The sequence below is a fragment of the Halichoeres trimaculatus genome, unplaced genomic scaffold, assembly GCF_033239565.1.
Source record: "Halichoeres trimaculatus isolate MK-OKI-2021-1 unplaced genomic scaffold, fHalTri1.1 fHalTri1_scaffold_21, whole genome shotgun sequence".
NCBI classification, from domain to species: domain Eukaryota; kingdom Metazoa; phylum Chordata; class Actinopteri; order Labriformes; family Labridae; genus Halichoeres; species Halichoeres trimaculatus.
The window spans coordinates 11,741,541-11,760,000 of NW_027437199.1; the positions used below are offsets into that span (position 1 = coordinate 11,741,541).

The 18,460-nt window shown below is 38.2% G+C and overlaps 2 protein-coding genes and 1 long non-coding RNA gene across 3 annotated transcripts in view; 1 reads left to right on the plus strand and 2 right to left on the minus strand.

Annotated features, from left to right (window-relative positions):
- Positions 1-52: 52 nt before the first annotated feature.
- On the minus strand, positions 53-2,496 carry ccdc59 (coiled-coil domain containing 59). Its single transcript, XM_074697956.1, has 4 exons — positions 2,217-2,496; positions 1,740-2,100; positions 1,202-1,310; positions 53-440 (listed from the first exon to the last, which is right to left on the minus strand). The coding sequence occupies exons 1-4, from the start codon at positions 2,362-2,364 to the stop codon at positions 276-278; spliced, it is 783 nt and encodes a 260-aa protein (XP_074554057.1). The 5' UTR covers positions 2,365-2,496; the 3' UTR covers positions 53-275.
- A 470-nt stretch (positions 2,497-2,966) lies between these two features.
- The window catches only part of LOC141810424 (uncharacterized), a 17,950-nt gene continuing 2,456 nt past the window's right edge, over positions 2,967-18,460 (minus strand). The window contains exon 3 of the long non-coding RNA XR_012600097.1: positions 2,967-3,928. This is a non-coding gene — a long non-coding RNA (uncharacterized LOC141810424). The remainder of the gene's footprint in view (positions 3,929-18,460) is intronic.
- Positions 14,808-18,460, plus strand: part of podxl (podocalyxin-like) — a 27,094-nt gene continuing 23,441 nt past the window's right edge. Inside the window, exon 1 of the mRNA XM_074697954.1 lies at positions 14,808-15,247. Coding sequence (XP_074554055.1) covers positions 15,202-15,247 — 46 coding nt within the window. The 5' untranslated portion in view covers positions 14,808-15,201. The remainder of the gene's footprint in view (positions 15,248-18,460) is intronic.

Here is an 18,460-nt window from a genome sequence, read left to right on the forward strand (position 1 = left end):
TATTTTTTAAAATGAAAGCACTTTCCAGGAAACTTAAACTTTTATTGACAAAAAAAAAAAAAAAAAAAAAAAACATCAAGCAAGAAATCTTGTTGTCCTGCAGTGCCCTCCTCTGGTCACGTTTGAGATTGCAGCCCAACATTCTGTACAAATATGACAACTTCCATTGTGTCCAAGCACAACTAACAAAATTGTGCTTTTCTCAAAAGTGAAATCTTTGATGTTCTTTATATTAAATTCAAAAACAGGTCCACTCCTCTGTTTTGGCTGCAGTGTCATTTCCCACTTTTTTGGATCTTTTCAAGCAAATACTCCATTTGGAGGTTCAGGTTGGGCTGTCCTTTTTTAGTCTTTTTGCTCAGCATCTGATAGGTCTCCATCTTTTTCTGTTTGTACCTCTGGATGGCTTCTTCCCTCTGCTGCTTGTTCTTCAGGTACTCCTGGGATTAAGAACAAATAAAAGCAAGAAAACAAGACAGCGTGTAAGAAGAGGTACATCAGTTAAACCAATCAATACGCGGCCCTCATTAGAAAATTATCACCCTTTTTTCTGATTTTCTGGTTGAGATCCTACAACATTCTCAACAGCGGAAGCAGGCCTGGCTATAACTTGATCATACACATTTTATCACATAATCCAGATAAGGAATAAAAAGAAAAATCTCCTGTTGATACAAAATCAATTTTAACAAATACATTAATCTTTAAAGGATAGGGAATTTATGGTTATGTGGAAGAAAAACCGACAGAGTGAGCACCAACAGCAGTCTTGTCTCACCCTAAAGGTGTTCTATTTGGCATCACCACTCAATGACTGTACATAATACCTTCTGTATGTCTCATAGTGTGACGAACATGTTTAAGGGCTTTGCCAGCAGAAGCTCTGATGCTTCATCCATTTCAAAAGAGTCACTAACTATATCTTGTACTTTTTTTCTTATGTCACTTTATAACATTAAATTTAATGCTTTCTTACAGCCGTACGTTAAAAGTAACATTTTTATTTTTCTAGAATGTCTTGCAACATCAGGCAAAGGCACTGCTAATGAAAAGACAACCGGGACTATTTGAAGATAAAAAAAGGAGAAAACTCAGAATATCATCTCGGGACACACTACTAATAATAATAGTATTACTACTTTTACTAATAATAAAAATGTAACAATATTTTTTATAAGTAAACAGTGAAAAACAATGTCACCTCTTTTTTCTTCCTCTTTTTTTCTTTAATTGCCTCAAACTCTTCCTTCGTCTTCTGGTAGGACGTCTTGCGCTGCATTTTTTTCCTCATGCGGTTACTGATTGGAAGACTGAAAGAAAATATCATAAAGGCAGTGTTATTATGATGTGGTGTTTTCTGAGATCATTATGACAAATGTCTTTGTCGAACTAAAAAAAAAATCATTTTTTGTTGTTTTGCTTAATTTTTACATGAGTTCACGTTATTATGCAGAAAGACCTCTGGGGAACATCTTACATATCAAAAAGGCATCATTACAAAAAAAAAACAGGCCTTTAAGGTTTTTTTTACCAGCAAATTAGTGACATGACCGAGTAAAAAGAAGGAACTACAGAGAGGCATTCTTGGCTTATGTAGTGAAAATATTTTGAACATCAGGAAACAAGAATTAAGACATGAATTGATAACTCAAGATATGCTGAAGTCACAAACTTTCTTGTGCTCTCTGTTAGAAGCTGTGACATTCAGTTTCAGAGCAGGTACTCCAGACCCCTCTCACCTTTCTTGTTCTGGAGCTCCTGGTCCTTTGGAGTCCTCGGTCGTGGAACATGTTGGCTCTGATTCACCAGTTATTTCCGTGTCTGCATCAGCAGCTTCACAGAAAGGTGCAGCAGTGTTCTCTTCATCTCTCTGTTCTCCCACTTCTTTCCCTTTCATTCTCACCTTACTCCGGTTTAGTCTATTTGCCCAGGCCTCACTTTTTAGTTTCTGTGCCTCGGCCATGTACAGGTGTTTGAGATTTTCTGGGTACTTCTCCTCGTACATAGATTGGGACCCAGGGTTCTTCTTCTTTTCTTTCCTCAGCAGCTTGTTGTACTCATATTTCATTTTTTGCTTCCTCTGGAAAGCAAACCCTTGACCTAAAGACAGAACCACGACATGATACTTCTGTTTAATAATTCATTTTTCATAAAACTATAGTTTCAGATCAGTATCAGTACAATGAGCCAGCGTGTGAGTATGTTAAAAGTCATACCTTCTTTGACGCTGCCCTCATACAGTTTGTGCTCTGGGATCCATTTCCTTTTCTTTTGGACTCCTTTAGTTTGATTTTTTGACTTGTTCCAGTTTCCATCTTTCCTAACAAAGCTTTTCTTCTTCATTTCCTGATCTCTCGATGCCATTCCGTTTAATTCAACTATTAACAAATGTAAAACTTAAAACGTTTGCAGCTCTCCTGCGTGGCTTCGTTTACATGCTGTCCACTCACAGACGCGGGATGATGACGTAAGACGGCAGGCACGAGAGTCGAACGTGGAGTAATTGATCAGAAAACGATTTATAACTTTAAAAAAGCAAAAACACATTAACGTTTATGTGGCAAATATTTTAATCAATTATTTACACATTAAATCAAAATGATAAAAATATATTTAGCTTTTTCAACATACATACCTGAACAACAACAAAAAACAAACACACATACATTTCAATAATTTATGAAAAGTCATCTGTGCTACTTCTTCATTTCTTATTGTAACATTATAAAATAGGGGTATCTATAATGTAATTTCACTTTCTGTTACAGTGGTTTTTCAAAATTAGTTAATAAAAATATCTCATATACTGAGAAATTGGAATTGCATTAAATCAATCTTATAGTTTGATATCCTTTTCTAAATGTGTCCAAATGTATTTCTCAACATCAAAACAGAGGACAGTGGAATAAAGGAATTTACAAACATACATAATCTGTTTGATTTATATATATGTATACTTTCTGTGGCAGCTGTTCCTGACGGAAAGCAAATCTTGAAACTTATTAACAAATTGTTAGCAGGGACCATGTCGGAAATTGGGCTGGCTTTGAGCCTTCATACTAACAAAAATAAAATGTTTTCCATTTCATGGAATGCAGTTCACTCTTTTTTTATGATAATCTGCATATTTTCTCATAATTCAATTAATCAAATAAAGTAAAAGAGTTGGTGTTAAACGCAAAATTTAGCATGATTAACCTTTGGAAATAATTTTCCATAAACAGGTAGATAATTTTTTTCCCCCAGTTTTATGGGCAACAGTATACTTTTCAAAAACTCCTCCAGTGTGTTTTCTGAAGACTTTTCATTCCTAACCTTGTAACATTGAGACTTTATTCTCATAATCTTACATGTTTAATCTGTTATCTGTTACATTTGAAACACCTGAGGAATATCAAGAATGTTCACCATCTCAGCACGTCTTCATTCTGGAAACAAAGCCTCTGCTCCAGATTTCCCCTCTCCTGACCCATTCTCAATGGGACCTTGTGTAAGATGTGACTTGTGGCTCGTCTTAGCTGCCTCCGTGCTCCAGTTTAAACATCATTTTTGGGTCACAGGGAAAGGGTTTAGTCTCTAAACAATTCACTTCCCCATTCTTTGCCTGTTATCTTGTTCAATCTCTGTCTTTATTGTACTTAGTCACTCTTGATAAGCTAAATACCTCAATGTACATGTAATGTAAATGTAAAATGTCATGTTTCCTGTGAGTGGCCCCACCTAAAGGCTGGAAGCGGTCTCCACCAGGCCTACGCCCACCTGGCTCATTTCCTCCTATAGAACCACAGGGATCGCCCCTCGCCTTGTTCCCGGGAAGCTCCTGTTGGCGGTTTCCTGAAACGCCTTTGACTCTGTGAATAATACGCCGTGGTGTCTGCCTGCCGGCTCGTACATCCCTTTGACAGACAGACAAATAGGAGCAGAGGCTCTGAAAAAAGAAAAAAACATCTTTTCTGGGGTTGAGGAGCTGCTCCTAACAAAGACACCTCTGCCTTTTCCTTTTCCTCCTGTACTGTTTAAAGCGTTTGTTCTTCCTCCACATCCACCCACACATTTGTCAGATTTAAAGCTCTCTATAAATAACAGCAGTCAGTCGTTAAAGACTTAAAGTACAAGTACAGATTCATCTCTACATTTGTGAGGCTTGAAATGTTAAGTTTTCCTGAGTTTTGATTTGGAATGAACACTTAAAAAAGTTACAGTAATATGATAGAGTTTTTTGCCTCAGAAAACCTCACTTAGATTTTGAAGCAGATATTTTTATACTCAGGCCGAATTCACACAGAGGCCATAATTGTTTCCCTAGTGCCACTCTATAATTGGATGATGCAAATTACGTTTTATTTCCTTGGTTACGAGAGCTGAGAAATCTGAACATTAGCAGATCGGTCAAGTCATTTATCATCAAGGTGTTTTTCATCTAGAAAATGTGTGACCAATTGATTGTTTCTGTGTGTGGCTTCTCCATATCCTGTTACATCAATCAGGTTTTTGCATTTGATGTGACGTAACTCCTATTTCAGCTTTAACCATAAAGTGCTTGAAACCTTGAATGCAGTGATGTAACACTAAACAGCATTGGAGCTTTTAAACCTGAGTGTGACAGCAGAGAAAAATTCTCCACGATGGAAATTTTAAGGAAAAATTGTACTTTTTTTCTCTTCAACAATCAAAAGCTGCTACATGATAGGTCACTCTCCTCAGAACAGACGGATTCACTAACATACTTTGCAGCATGTTTATGCGGTTTATACCCGCCTCACTATTGAATGTAAACTTGTTGTTTCAATGAAAAAATATGATGTCAAGTGCTGCCTCAAAATTTTATGTTAGATCAAAAAATACACTTTGTCATTTTAAAAGATGTCTTGTTTTTTATTTTTATTTAGATGTGTTAGTTAACTTTTTCAGGTAGTTGTTTGAAATAGTCAATCTATTAAGTTATCTAAAGTTTTTAGTTATATTAACCATTCATTTTTTGTTATAAATTATATTTTTTAGTTACCTTAACTTCTTCAAGCTGTTGTTTGACATCATAAATTCATTTCACAGACAAACAGTCTGTATTGTAGAGTTCAAAAGATAGGTCAGTGCCATGAGGTATGGACACCTGTTCTTTGACATGGAAGGTAGACTACATATCATCCCATGTGGATCAAACAGTTTTTAAATCGCTTGTAAAGCTGTATGTTGTGTAGTAGCGTATCCTCCTCTTTTAAGGTGACAAAAAAAAATTGTAAGTCCTAAAGGCATTCTGGGTATAAAGTTAAAGACTCTAGCTTCACAAAACAGTTTGAGGCTGTCATATCCACTGCGCTCCCACCTCACTCAAGGTGACAATAACTTTTAGATCACAATTCAAAAAAGCATTCAGGGTAATAGCTTTTTAAACCCACACCCACCTGAATTCCTTCATTGTCAAGTCAACATGCAATACTGGTTTATTTGGACATAGATTTTTTTAGTTGGAATATATTTTGTAGTTGAAACGATGCTAACTTATCAATAAAAGTTATCACAACAACTTCAGTAATCTTTTGTCATATTGACATAGAATAATATGCTAAATTCACATTTCAAACCCCAAAGTCACACAATATCATATCCTAAAACACAGAATGTGTAAATCAAAGTAGCCCCGATGTTCTGTGAGGTAAAAGGGATCAGTTTATCCGAAAGAGTTGCATGGCTTCGAAAGGCTGATTTTAATACTTCAGCCAATTTTTCAACAAGAGCATTTAGTTTAGCAGTGATCCTTTGTGTAATGTTGTCACACACTCATAAAGACAATCTGAGCATGTCTGTGACCAAAATGAGCTTCAGGATGAACATTTTTCCAAAAATACCATCATTCCTCTACAAGACTGGATGAACATGTTTGCTGGTGAAGAGGTAAGAATCATATTCATGAAAAGGATTCATCACAGAAGTTTACAGGGAGTCTGTTGTATATCTGGATGACAGTTTCTGGTGTCAGCCAGAGATGTAGCCATATTAGCAGCACCTGGAGATAAACCTGTGCTCTGTGTGCTCTATCTGACAGAGATACAGAAGTATCTGTCTGTCAGCTCGACCCCTGCTGTCACTGATTCCTCCGAGCCTCCTCAACCCGATAGCTTCCTCTCAGGCAGGAGACATCCTTCCATTCCTTTCTTAGGTTATCCTACGTCACCTCCTTCCTCTCTTTGACCTTTGACCACACACACGCACACACGCACACACGCACACACACAGACTGTACTGTACTGGCTCCAGATGCAGCTCCACTTGGTACCAGGCTTCTGATAAGAAGGTGTGGAGTGTTCTGTGTCCTATCATTACTCACGTTAACCCCTCACCCCCACCCCCAGAACAGAGATGTTAACTTTAAAAACACTTAATAAAGGGTTTTTAATTTGCGGCACAGCTGTCAACCTATCTCTAAAGCAAGTCCTTAACATGCAATCTTAAAAATTCCCCCTGTAGTTTTTGGCTGCAGAAAAGGAAAAGAAGGAGTAAAAAGGCTCTGGAGGTAGAAAATTTGTGTTTACACTAATTTTGACTGAGTGATGTGTTTTGCACCACAGAGCGCCAAATCGGCTAGTTCGAGTTCGCCCTGATCTGGACTGGGGCAAAGGTGATGGAAAAGGAATTTAAGTTTGGAATTTACAAAAAAAATTAAGTTCAAACTTAAGGCACACACTCAGATCTCCATCAGTAACAGAGTTAATCCATCCCTGTTTTAGAGGATAACTCATCTAGTGTAAAATACCTCAGATTCAAAGTGACACCTGTTTCGTGATAGGAGTAAAACTGACAACATTTATATAAATGACATTTTCCTCCAACATTATGGTATTAGCCTTAGGAGAGCTGTGTTTACAGCAAAAGTCTGCTTAAAGTTAACACACTTTCACCTTGAAAATGTTTAATTCATTCATTTTTTTAACCTCTTATCCTGTTCAGGGTTGCGAGTGGCTGGAGCCTATCCCAGCTGTCATTGTGCAAGAGGCGGGGTACACTCTGGACTGGTCGCCAGTCAATCACAGGGCTGACACATAGAGATAGACAACCATTCACGCACACACTCACACTCACTGACAGACAATTCAGAGTGATCAATTAACCTGATGAGCATGTTTTTGGACAGTGGGAGGAAGCCAGAGTACTCGGAGAGAATCCATGCATGCACAAACTCCACACAGAAAGGTCCATCTTGCTGTGAGGCTGCAGTGCTAACAGTTGCGCCACCGTGCAGCCCCCATTTTTTATAATAATGATAAAAAGTTGATTGGTTTAGTAGCTCTTCAGAACAGAGGCCACAAAGTACAGGTAGTACAAGCAGGGCCAGAGTAAAATATACAAAGAATGAAGGTTTCAAGAATAAAGTTTTGTTATGAGCAAAACGTTTGTGGATTTTGAGATTGAAGTAAGATAATAGGAAGATATAAGGATACAGGATATGAAAACAACAAGGGCTGAACAATTAATTGAACTGAAACCAATATTGTAATGTAACAGAATGCAATTTTCAAATCGAAAAAAGGATGCAATTATTAAAAAAACAAACAAAAAAAACATGTACACAGACCTGGAGGGAATATGGTCGCTTGTACTTGTTCTTCCTTAAAACCAGCAAAAGTCAATCTGCTGGTCAAAGGCTTTCACTGTTTGGTCAAATGCAATGAAAAAAAACAGTATTTGGGTTTGACTGTATGGTACAGTCCAGTAGTTAAAGAGGGGGTATTACGCTTCCCTATATTTTAAACATAGATTTTAAGTATCAGTGCTGGATGTTAATACTGAATCTAAATGTTTAATGATTTTCAAGGGGGGCCTCAAACACCAAGGTCTTCCAGAGTCACCTTTAAAAGGCCTTGAGAGAACTTACTAATCAGAGGGAAGAGGGTTTGTGAGGTGGGGATCCTTAAAGACACAGTAGCTAAATTAAGTGTGTCAGACAGAGGCTGAAATAAGAGTTTAGTGTGAGAAAAATGGGAACTTTTGTTTTTGAACCAACGTTTTAAGTTACTACAGAGTGACCAGAGGACAGTAAAAAGCTTTAAAAAGCTTGACACCCCCTCTTTCAGGTGTTATTTACATCTCAGAAAATTGGCACAACTTACATTACTAACTCAGTGTCTAGTTTGAAGGTCTGATTAGTTTGGACATTACACTGCAACTTAAAGCACAGCTGAAACAGAGCTGGTGCAACAGGCCACAGGGATGTATTTGAAGTGGAGTTGATGTCCTTTGGTTGACATGAGCTGTAGTTTCAAGTGCCAGATGGAGATGGTTCCTTTACCCTGTTCATGTGGCAGCTACAGTATGAAAGACATTTGTCTACTGTTTTTGTTCAGAGAATATAACTAAAGCCTAAATGACAGACTGACAGTTTGACCATCCGTCACAGCTATACGTCAGATATATAAACCAGAAGAGATGAGTTTCACTCATGTGCAGTGTGTAAATCAGCTCTGAGTTGATAGAAAAAATGCAGCACATCATGGGAGGATTAGACTCTTATCTCTGTGCGATTGGTACCACGTCTCAAGAGAATTTCTAAGAGCTGTGATGATGAACGAGGGAAGAAGCAGCCAGGAGCACCGAGGTGGGAGGTTTGAGTGGAGGGAGGAGGAGGAGATGTGAGAAGCAGAGGAGTCTGAGTGAGGAGAAAAAGAGGAGGAGGGGGGACAGTGAGTGTTTGAAGGAGACCCAGAAGGTGCTGAAGAGGTTACTGGTGGGGAGTTTGGGGGGTACGAGGAAGAATGCACTCTCACATTCCTGGCATGCTCGTCTCATTGTAGAGGGCTAATGAGGCAGGGGGGGAGCGTGGCCTGCCTCTGGTCCAGAGAAAGACCAAAAAACCCACAAGTGGAGACCGGGCAGCATGGATGGGCTGAGTTAACGGCCGAGGAATTCTGAAACTTAGAAAGAGAGGGTTCGGCTTGATGCCAGGAGTACACACATCACAAAAACACTCACGCCTATCAGAGAGACTCATACGGAGCCGTTTGAGGTGTCTCAGGATGAAAATTATTCACCTCAAAGCAAAACCAACACATTAGAAAAAACTGAAAAATCTGAATTCTTATCAAGTGTTTTTCTCTTATTTTTAGTAAAAAATGTCTTTTTAGACTTGATATGAGCCCCGTTCACCTGACCAGTCCAGAAAAATGTCTTAGTTCAAGTTATTCACAGACAAACATGAGGTCTAAACTGCCTGTAACAAGTAAACAAATCTGCCAATGGGGTAATAGAAATGTGCTTGTCAAGATTAGAATACTGTCTTAATACAAATGAATTTTTCTACCCCACTAAAATTGTCACAGCAGACAAAAGCTTGAATCTTAAGAGGTTAAGTCAGTTTTCTTTATCTTAATCCAGTTTGGACTTTGAAATACAAACAATGATTGCACAACCTACAAAGTTTCAGAAAAGTCTGAGATCAGCAGTTCAAGAGTCAAACTTCAAAGAAGTTGAAGAGCATCCTTCCTACTCTTGAACCCCAGCTGACAGACAGACCAGCGACAGCAGAGACTAACTTAGTCACATTCAGGATGCTGGGTGACACTTCCTTCCCCCTCCAGCTGTCATGTTCTCACTGATCTCAGCTCAGTGAAGCGCTGATGTAGCTGCTCCCAGTCTGTGATGGATCCAGCTGGCCCGTTGAGGAGCAGCATCCCGGCCACATGGCGGTAATGGAGGGTGAAATGTGTGAGGAGTGACTGGATCAACCTGCTTCAGGGCACCAAAGCTACCAGCACATTCCTCCAACCAGCTGCAGGAGGCAGGGCGGCTGCTGCAGTCATGCACGAAGGCACGCTCAGACATAAATCTGTGCTAATCTGACTGTGAGAGTAAAAACACAGGCGAAACATCTCCCTGTGGATGCTCTTCCAGTGTTTACTTGTTGTCACGTTAGCCTTCAGATACGTCAATGCAGCGTGCTAACAGCGCCGGCTGCTACAACGTTTGCTTGATGTCATGTTTCAAACTGTAGCGCTGCATAGCTGTACAGATAAATACCTTACCTCGGCGCATTTTATCCAGTACAAAGTTGTCTTGAACAAAGGAAGTTTGTCTGGATCTGATCTCCATTTAGTTCCAAAACACTCACCTCGCTAAAAGTAATTTACGACAGTGTGTGGAGACTCTGGGCCACAAGGTGGTGAGGGAGTGCAATTAAAACAGATCCTCCTCATAGCATCTTTAATGATAATCTAAAGCCATAGGAGATGGATGCTTGTGGTGAAAAGTTACCATTTATCAGGGTCACTCTTTCACCATTAACACCGGTCTTTCTCTGCCATGGTTTTTCCAAATCCATCCATTTTCTTTGAGTGAGTGTTTTGGCCTTAAATCTGGTTTGCTACAAGCATTTGTCTTTTTTAAAGTGTTGATTCAACAAATCCATTTGCAAAGCAATAATGCATGATCAAAAACACCTCAAGCTGAATCTCCTTCCTGTAAATATAAGCCGTGTCCCAGTTCAAAGGCTGCAGCTTCGGAAGGCTGAATTTAAAGAGTGATTGCGTCACAGCAGTGCATTGAAGGCTTTCCCATTTCAAACGCTACTCCAAAATGTGGCCGACGAATCTGGCCTTCTTTTCAGGTGCCGTGAAGATCAGATGTAGTGATTTCTTCTTAGCCTCACATATCCCAAGATTCATTGCGCGTAAACACCAAAGATGATAGACATGAATGAACCCCAGAAGGAGTCCTGTTTTATCTACTTGTAAAGGATTTCTGGCCACCACTACGGGACTGTATTTCTAAAACATTGAATTTTTTTTTTTTTTTACAGTCGAAAAATATGTTTTTTGGGCTCTTTTAAAGTAATATACTGATATACTGGAGTCAAACAGTACATTCAATCAATTCAGTACTCTGAACAAGAAAAATCAAAAGTATAATAGCTTGCATTTTATACTATCTTTTTGATCTAACATCTCCCCTAGTGCTTGTTCAAATGTTGAAAATGTAAGTTGTTGCTTAACTCTTACATGTACATTGTAGTTCTATACCAGGGGTGGGCAAACTTTTTGATTCGAGGGCCAAAATGGGTTCTAACATTTGACAAAGGGGCCGGACCAGGAGCAGATGGATGGAGTGCTTTGGTAACTATCAGGGTATCATTTGTTCATTCCATATCTGTTTTAGAATCCAAAAAGGGAAAACAGATAACGACTTGTTATTCAATTTTTCGTTTTCAAACCAAAAATCAGAAAAAAAATAACATTCTATTTTTCGCTTTTTTGATTTTGTTTTGAAATTAAAATTAGAATATGAGAGAATGGAATTATAATGGGATTTTTAATCCCTGTATGGTTCATTCTTTCGTTATTCTGTTTCAATACAAAATTGTTTTAAAACCAAAACGGAAAAACGGAATTACAGAAATACAGAAATACAGAAAAACATGGTTTTTCTGTCCTGGTTTTAAAAATGAAAAAACAAAAAATAATAAAAGATTGTGTCAAAATTGTTTTTTTGATATTTTGATATTAAATGTGAACATCTCTATATAAAAATTAGACAAATAACTCACATTGAAGGTTAATACAGACATGTTCCTTAATTATTTTTTTTTTATAAGTAACAGATCACTGACGATCCACTCCATCTTATTCCCGCACATATGCACACTTCCATGTGTTTCAATGAGTTTTCTTTTGTCCGCTTTCCTTTTCTTAGGTCCGTTCATCTTTACAGAAGGGCTGATGGGTCAGAGGGTAAAGTGCAAACATGGAGTAATAGGCCTACGTGTCACCTCAACAAAGCCAATGTATCTACAGTGCGCCATCTAGTGGGAAAACATCAGTATTGCAGGGAAAATAAAACATTAACAAGGTTTATTAATTTAATTATTTCAAGTTCGGCGGGCCGGATTAAAACGTTTAACGGGCCTCATGTGGCCCCCGGGCTGTAGTTTGCCCATGCCTGTTCTATACTCAGTCAATAAAGAAAACAATAATAATAGAGGAAAATAATTAGAATATTAATAGTACAAATCATTCTGTTTTGAATGTAGGGTTTTGGTTTACGTATTTGAAAAGTAATGTAAGGCTGACAGGTGAAGGCAATGCTGCGCGATGTAGAGAGTGACAAACAGGAAATGCTCCACAGACCAGACAGTCTCAGTTCAGTTTGGCCTTTGTGGTCTATGCAGGCTACGAAGACCGGGTTCCTGAAGGCTGCAGATCCTGAAGTAGGACACAGCTGTAGTTTGGCACATGAAGTTGTCAGTCTGTCACCTTGTCTGGTTTCATTTTATTGAATGGCCTTCATCCCTGTGTCACTGCCCTCTACTGGTCCGGCAGTGTGTTGTTCTCCAAACGTCATCTGATAGTTTCAGGAGATTAAAAATGAACAACGGAAGAAAAGGAAAGGCAGTCTGTGGTTACACAGACTGGGTAAATGTACAAATGTTAACAAAAACTATTCTGGGAGGAAGAAATCTCAATAAATGAAAATTCAGACATGCCATCAAACAAATACCCTGGATCAAACTTGGGCTAACACATACTTCAGCGCTAACAGTGTGTCAGACTTCCTCTGTATGTACACACTCACACCATGACCATGAATGATTCTAATCCTCTTGTACACACACAATTACACAACAATCCTCAGATCAGTTCCAGTACGTTGTGCAGATCTCCACTCCGAGCGTGACTCTTCATGTCGTCATCTCGTCTTTGAAGCTCTGTCTCCAAAGTTTTTATTAATGACTCCTGACTGTTCCAGTGGAAGGAAACACCCCGGAAAACCTCCACACCCCTGATTATATCGCTGCTGTATTTTACTCAGACTTCCTCACAACAGCCAGTGGAGCTTGCTAACGCACAATAGCAGAAAGATGATAACAAAACCTTTTGAAAAAAACTGGACATGCTCGTTGTTTCATTTTGCATTCTGAAATGAATCTGTCAGTCAGGAGAGATTTGGAGCAGAGTGAATGGAGGCATGGAGTAAAAGTGGCCTGGGAGCCATTCCTGGGACGTTTGTGAATATGCGTTGTCATGGCTACAAGTGTCTGAGTCAACCTCGAAGGTTCCTGCAGGGCGACAATCCGGCCAAACCCCCAGACTTTAATCCATAAGCCAAACACAACGCCAGCTGGACCGATGTGACCGTTTACAGAGTAAATTAAAGCGTCATTACAGACTAATGGAAAGAGGAACAAATGAATATTCATTATTTGAACCTTAGCGAGAAAAATAGAAAAGACAGACAGAGAGAAGTTCATTCAAGGTTTGTTAAATATGCAGGAATGTCGCCTCAGTATCTTTAACTGTTTGGGCTCACTGCTGTCACATGACTCATTTATCATAAAATTAAAAAAAATTTACACACGTTTTTTTTATCTCAAAAAGAAAAAAAAGAGACAAACAATAGACAGGAATAAAAACAGAAAGAAAAAATGAAATGAAATAAAAAAGGAAAGCAAAAACAACCTACAGAAGAAAGAAAGATGAAATAAAAAGGGAAAAGGCAGAAAAAAAATCACACAAAGAAACAAAGACAAACAAAAAAAGACAACAAGGAATAATAAAGAGGAAAATAAAGAGTGGGGAAAAAAAGGAATTACAGTTGTGGGAAGAAAAATTATGATTATTATACAAAGATGAAAAAAATCCCCATAAAATTATAAGGACAAAAATAATAGATGAAAAATAAGCAAAATATGAAAAAAAAATTGAAGGAAAGAAGAGTTTACGGTTTGAAATAAAAACAAAAACAGGGAATTGCAAAAAACAAAGAAGAATGAAGAAATAGAACATAAAGTCAACAAGAAAGCAAGAAAAAGAAAAAGAGAAAAATCAAAAAGGAGAAATAAAGAAAAAAATTCAGAAATCAGAAGTGAAAAGGAAGTATAGAAATTGGCTAAAAAAAATGAAAATAAATAATAAAATGGAAGATAAAAAAAAGATCCAGTTATTTAAAAAAGATAGAAAAAAGGAAGTAAAATTGAAAAATTACAGATTTAGAAAAAGAGGGGAAAAAATTAAATCTGAGGTTGAACTCTCTGCCACACATTTTCAATAAATAAATAAATACAAAACATATTTATTCGTATCTATTCCAAATAATTAAAACAAAAAAAAGACAAAAAGAAGACAAAACAAACACAAACTGCTCTTTTTACTCTGGATAAGTCTGGGAACTGACTTTATTTTTCCACCACACCCAAAGTCCAAAAAACCTGCAGTCCCTCAAACCGCCACTTGAGGCTGCCACCAGAAATAGGTCAGTCCCTATTTGGCCCCATACTAACATGTCTAACTTGCTGGGTGTTAAATAAACTGATTTTAAGTCTCCGAATTTAAAACTTCACGTTAAGACTTACCTCTGTATCCTACTTAATTTAGCTAACCGAGGTTGATAAAAATGTGTAGATAAACTAAGGTAGCAACTGGGCTCTATATGCTTCCAGTAAAACATGACGAAGAGGATCACAGCAGTAAAAATCAAAGTTTTGTGTCCTAAAATCAGGCAAAGACCAGTTTTTGGTCCAGAACTCTCCGAGCATATTCAATGTCCTCAGAGTAAGACAAGCCAGCATGAAGACTGAGCGACTCTCTGTATCCAAACAGGCCTTTCCCGACATCAAACACCATCAGGGTCGATGCGACTTCACCCCTTAGCCTTGAGTCATGGACCATTTTAGCAAAGAATCAAAATCAAAAACCCAAGGAGGGAACACATTGTCTCACAGCTTCCTTTGTTATTCAAAACGTCCCAGCAGCAGAGAGCCCGCTGCTCTGGGATTGGACCGGACTGGGTCTGCCCCTGGTTCCTCATGATAAGGGAGGCAGGGGCAGCCCGGGGACTGGGCAGAGCTGCTGGACTCACTTACTCACTGCTGAGCAGAGGGAGGACAATACAAGAGCAGGAGAGAAGGGAGGGCTGAGAGACACTGAGCAACCCCAGTACACCAAGGAGACCACAGAAACACTCTCCCCCCACCAAATCCCCAACTCCGCTGCACAGAGAGACAAACAAAAGCATTCTTGGCTTTCAGTTTAAAAGAAGAAAAAAAGTGAACAATACTCCGGGCGAGATCATTTACTTGAGATAAAATTCGAGCAGAAAGGCGTGACAGGACGGCGTCAAACTTGCGCTTCTCATTGGTAAAAACGTCTCCAGAGCTGGAGTGAAGGATCTTTGAGCAGCGCTGCATGAAGGATAAAAACATCTGGGAGAAGAAGAGCCAGGATGAGAGCGACTCAGAGGATCACATGGCTGCTGCTGCTAACAACCGGTGAGTACAGATGAGTCCTCATCACACATGGAAATATCTGCAGCTTCAGACAGGTTAATCTGTGAGCTGAGTTAGCTACCATATGATGCTACTGTAAGGCTGCAGGGCGTATGTGGCTCTTAGCAGAGGAAACCAAACAACGTGCGTTTGCAGAGACGCAGCAACAGGTGCGCAGAACATAACTGCATGTTTTTATCCCTGTGTTGGAAGTTTCTCAATTTCCACTGAGCAAAAGAAGACAAGATAAAGAAGATTATTCTAAATAGAAATTAAAAGTAGATTTTATATCTTAGTTTCCACCCTAAAACTTTTTAAATAGTACACAATGTATGACTTAATTATGTCTTGTAAACGTCCCTGATTTTAAATTAAGTAGCTTGTTAGGGGATGAAAAACATCATGTTCAAGCCCTTCTTCTTAATATTTTTGGGCACTTTTTTTAAAAGAAAAATAAATGAAAAAAGTTAATGTAAGTAATGTGCAAACATTTTTCCATATAAGTGATGTGTTTTTATTTAAAGCTAGAGATGCAAATGTGTGAAAGGGGAATTCTAAAGTGGTAAAAACAAAATATACTCAATTATATGAGGGATTAAAGTTGTGTATTTGTATTTTACATTTCTAAAAGTATACTTAACTGATAAAAGAGTAGCCTTTTAAATTATTCTAGCTCCAGTCACATGTAAAAGTCCCTTGTCTTAATTTTGCTTTTGTGTGGCTTAACAATCAAAGTTCAGGAGTTTTGTCCGAGAAACTAAGATCTAGAAAATATCTCATGACTGACTTAAAACATTTTTACACATTTAATGCTGAAAAAATTGTGAAAGTTAGTCATTGATGGTTGATCTGTAGATTTTAGATGAATTTTCTTTTAAATCTAAAATCTTCATTCAGATTAGAAAAGCAGTTTAACGATAAAGTAATGAAGCAAAATTTAGAATCGGCATAAAGTTAAAGATCAGAATCTGAAATGTCAACATAATGAAGGCTGCTTGAGTTTATGTACCATTTCCTTGCTGTCATTACTTGACTTAAAAGCCCCCAGCTGTGTGATTTTATTATGTCCTGCTCCAAAGTGTCAGCACTTGTTTCAGGCTTCAGAGGTGTGTTAAAGTTTGATCTTACAGTCACTGGCTCTGATTCTGCAGAGGTGTAAGACTCCGTGAGAGAAAAGAGTGTGTAATTCTCAAGGATAGAATAAATAAGAATAAATAAATAATGTAACATTGGTTACACTATAAATATTCAGCATTTAGTGCTGAGTGATGTGCTGTTTTGTTAAGTCATTATAAGCAGTTTCAATCAGTGGAAAATTCTACAACGCTCAAATCGATTTTTACTAGACCCTCAGAGCTAAAAACAAGATCACAGAAAACAGCCTGTTAATACAGTTAGTGTGCTTATTTCTATCCAGTTCATTTATGTTTAAAAGAAGACAGAGGTTTTTTTCATCACATACAGAACGGCCAGTCTAATGGATCACAATCTGCATCACCATAAAGGCTGCACAGTCTGCAAAGCGAACTGATGAATTCATTTATAATTGTGATCAAACAGGCGGGAGCGACAGGTGTCCTGTAAGTCCTCTGTTTTCTCACCTTTGTTTTGCAAATTTTCGGGGTTTTCACGACTCTTTTATGAGCCTCTGTCGTGTGACAACAGCAGACACACAACACAAACAAAGACTTCCCCCTTTTTCGCTTGACAAAGTGGACTGTGAGAACTTGGTGTCTTGAAATTAGCGTCTGTTAAGTTTGACTTTGATTCACTGCTGTCAGTTCTCTCAAAGATTTAAGAAAACTTTAATTTAACATACAAAATGAAGGTTTTGTTGCAACACAGACTTCTGCAAGTTGACTGACTGCATTTCTTAGCTGTTTAAGGGCCGTAAGTGTGAAGAAACCTCAAAATCAGAATGTTGAAATTTGTAGTTTTGCAGTATCAGCAGCAGATATGTTCTTAACAGTGTCAGAGGAACATGCAAGTTTTGTGTGACAGGAGCAGAAAGCTGAAGCTTGCTGGTTGCTGTCTGTTTTTTTTTTTCTACACTTTTCAGAAACTTCATTTGTTAACTGATCAAAGAGAGAGCAGCCTGACTTTTTTGTGTGAAAATAAATCTCAAGATGTTTCCAGTAAAGTGCTGAGCAAACTGTCATTGCATTAAATCTGAACTTAAGTGGCAAAAATTATGTTTAATGAACAGTAGGACTCAGAGCTTCTGAGCACCCCTCCCTCTGAACACACTCACACACTCACACACTGAGGCTGAATAATGAAGTGCACCCTGACCCCCCTACCCGCCTTCGAAGCAGGGAAAGTGTTTTTCTTTAATTATGCACCTGCCGCTCTCTCAGCACACGGTCTGGATTCAGACAGAAGCTTTTATTTTGTGAGCGTGTGAAAAAAAAAACGTGTGACACAGCCACAAAAACTCTGAGAGTCTGAGGGCTGTCAGCACTTCTCCCTCTCTGTCTCAAAGCAACACGTGTTTGTGCGTGTGAACGTGCATCTGTTCCTGTTGGTTAAACAGGCTGTTATCAGGAGTCATGTTGAAATCCTGCGCGTGAAGCATTCACAAGGATTCAGGTGTGGATTTAGGAATATGGAATTTGAGAGATCTACAGAAAAATAATCATTCATGTTTCTTTATTTTTACCATTGATGTTATATATTTTAGACTTAAGATTATCCTGCATTTTGCAGCTATTTCTTAACAAACTTTAGTGTTTTATCTGAAAGACTCAGGAGAAATGTTTGTATGATGGATATTAACCCCTTGATGCCTGTTGCCGCAAATTTGCATCATTCCCTGTCAGGTGTTGATGCAGCTGAAATGACCTTCGTATCTCATTATTACACATTGAGTCATATTCTACATAAACCAAAGATGGTATCAGATCCACTATGTCACAATATATTAGTCAGGAGATGAAATTCTCATGTCTATAAAAATAATATAACTTAGTTATAAATATTGTGTACTATATCCAAATTTACAATTCCCACTTGGTTTAACATCTGTAAGAATGCAAAAACACATAAAAACAATCTATTTTTATGATTGTTAATTAATTCAGGCAGTAAGGGGTTAATAAGTAACACTTTTATCATCTCAGTCTCGGTCTATTTGGAAGTTGAATCAAGAAAAAAAATACAATCACTCATCAAATAGGGGCTTGTTAATAGTTGTATCGAATGCAGAGACAATTATTA

Excerpts from the sequence above, each read along its gene's own strand:
- ccdc59 (XM_074697956.1), bottom strand. The coding sequence starts at position 2,364 with ATGGCATCGAGAGATCAGGAAATGAAGAAGAAAAGCTTTGTTAGGAAA. Across the intron at positions 2,101-2,216 it reads TGAGGGCAGCGTCAAAGAAG|GTCAAGGGTTTGCTTTCCAG; the intron begins GTATGACTTTTA and ends TTCTGTCTTTAG. Across the intron at positions 441-1,201 it reads AAAAGAGGAAGAAAAAAGAG|GAGTACCTGAAGAACAAGCA; the intron begins GTGACATTGTTT and ends TCTTAATCCCAG.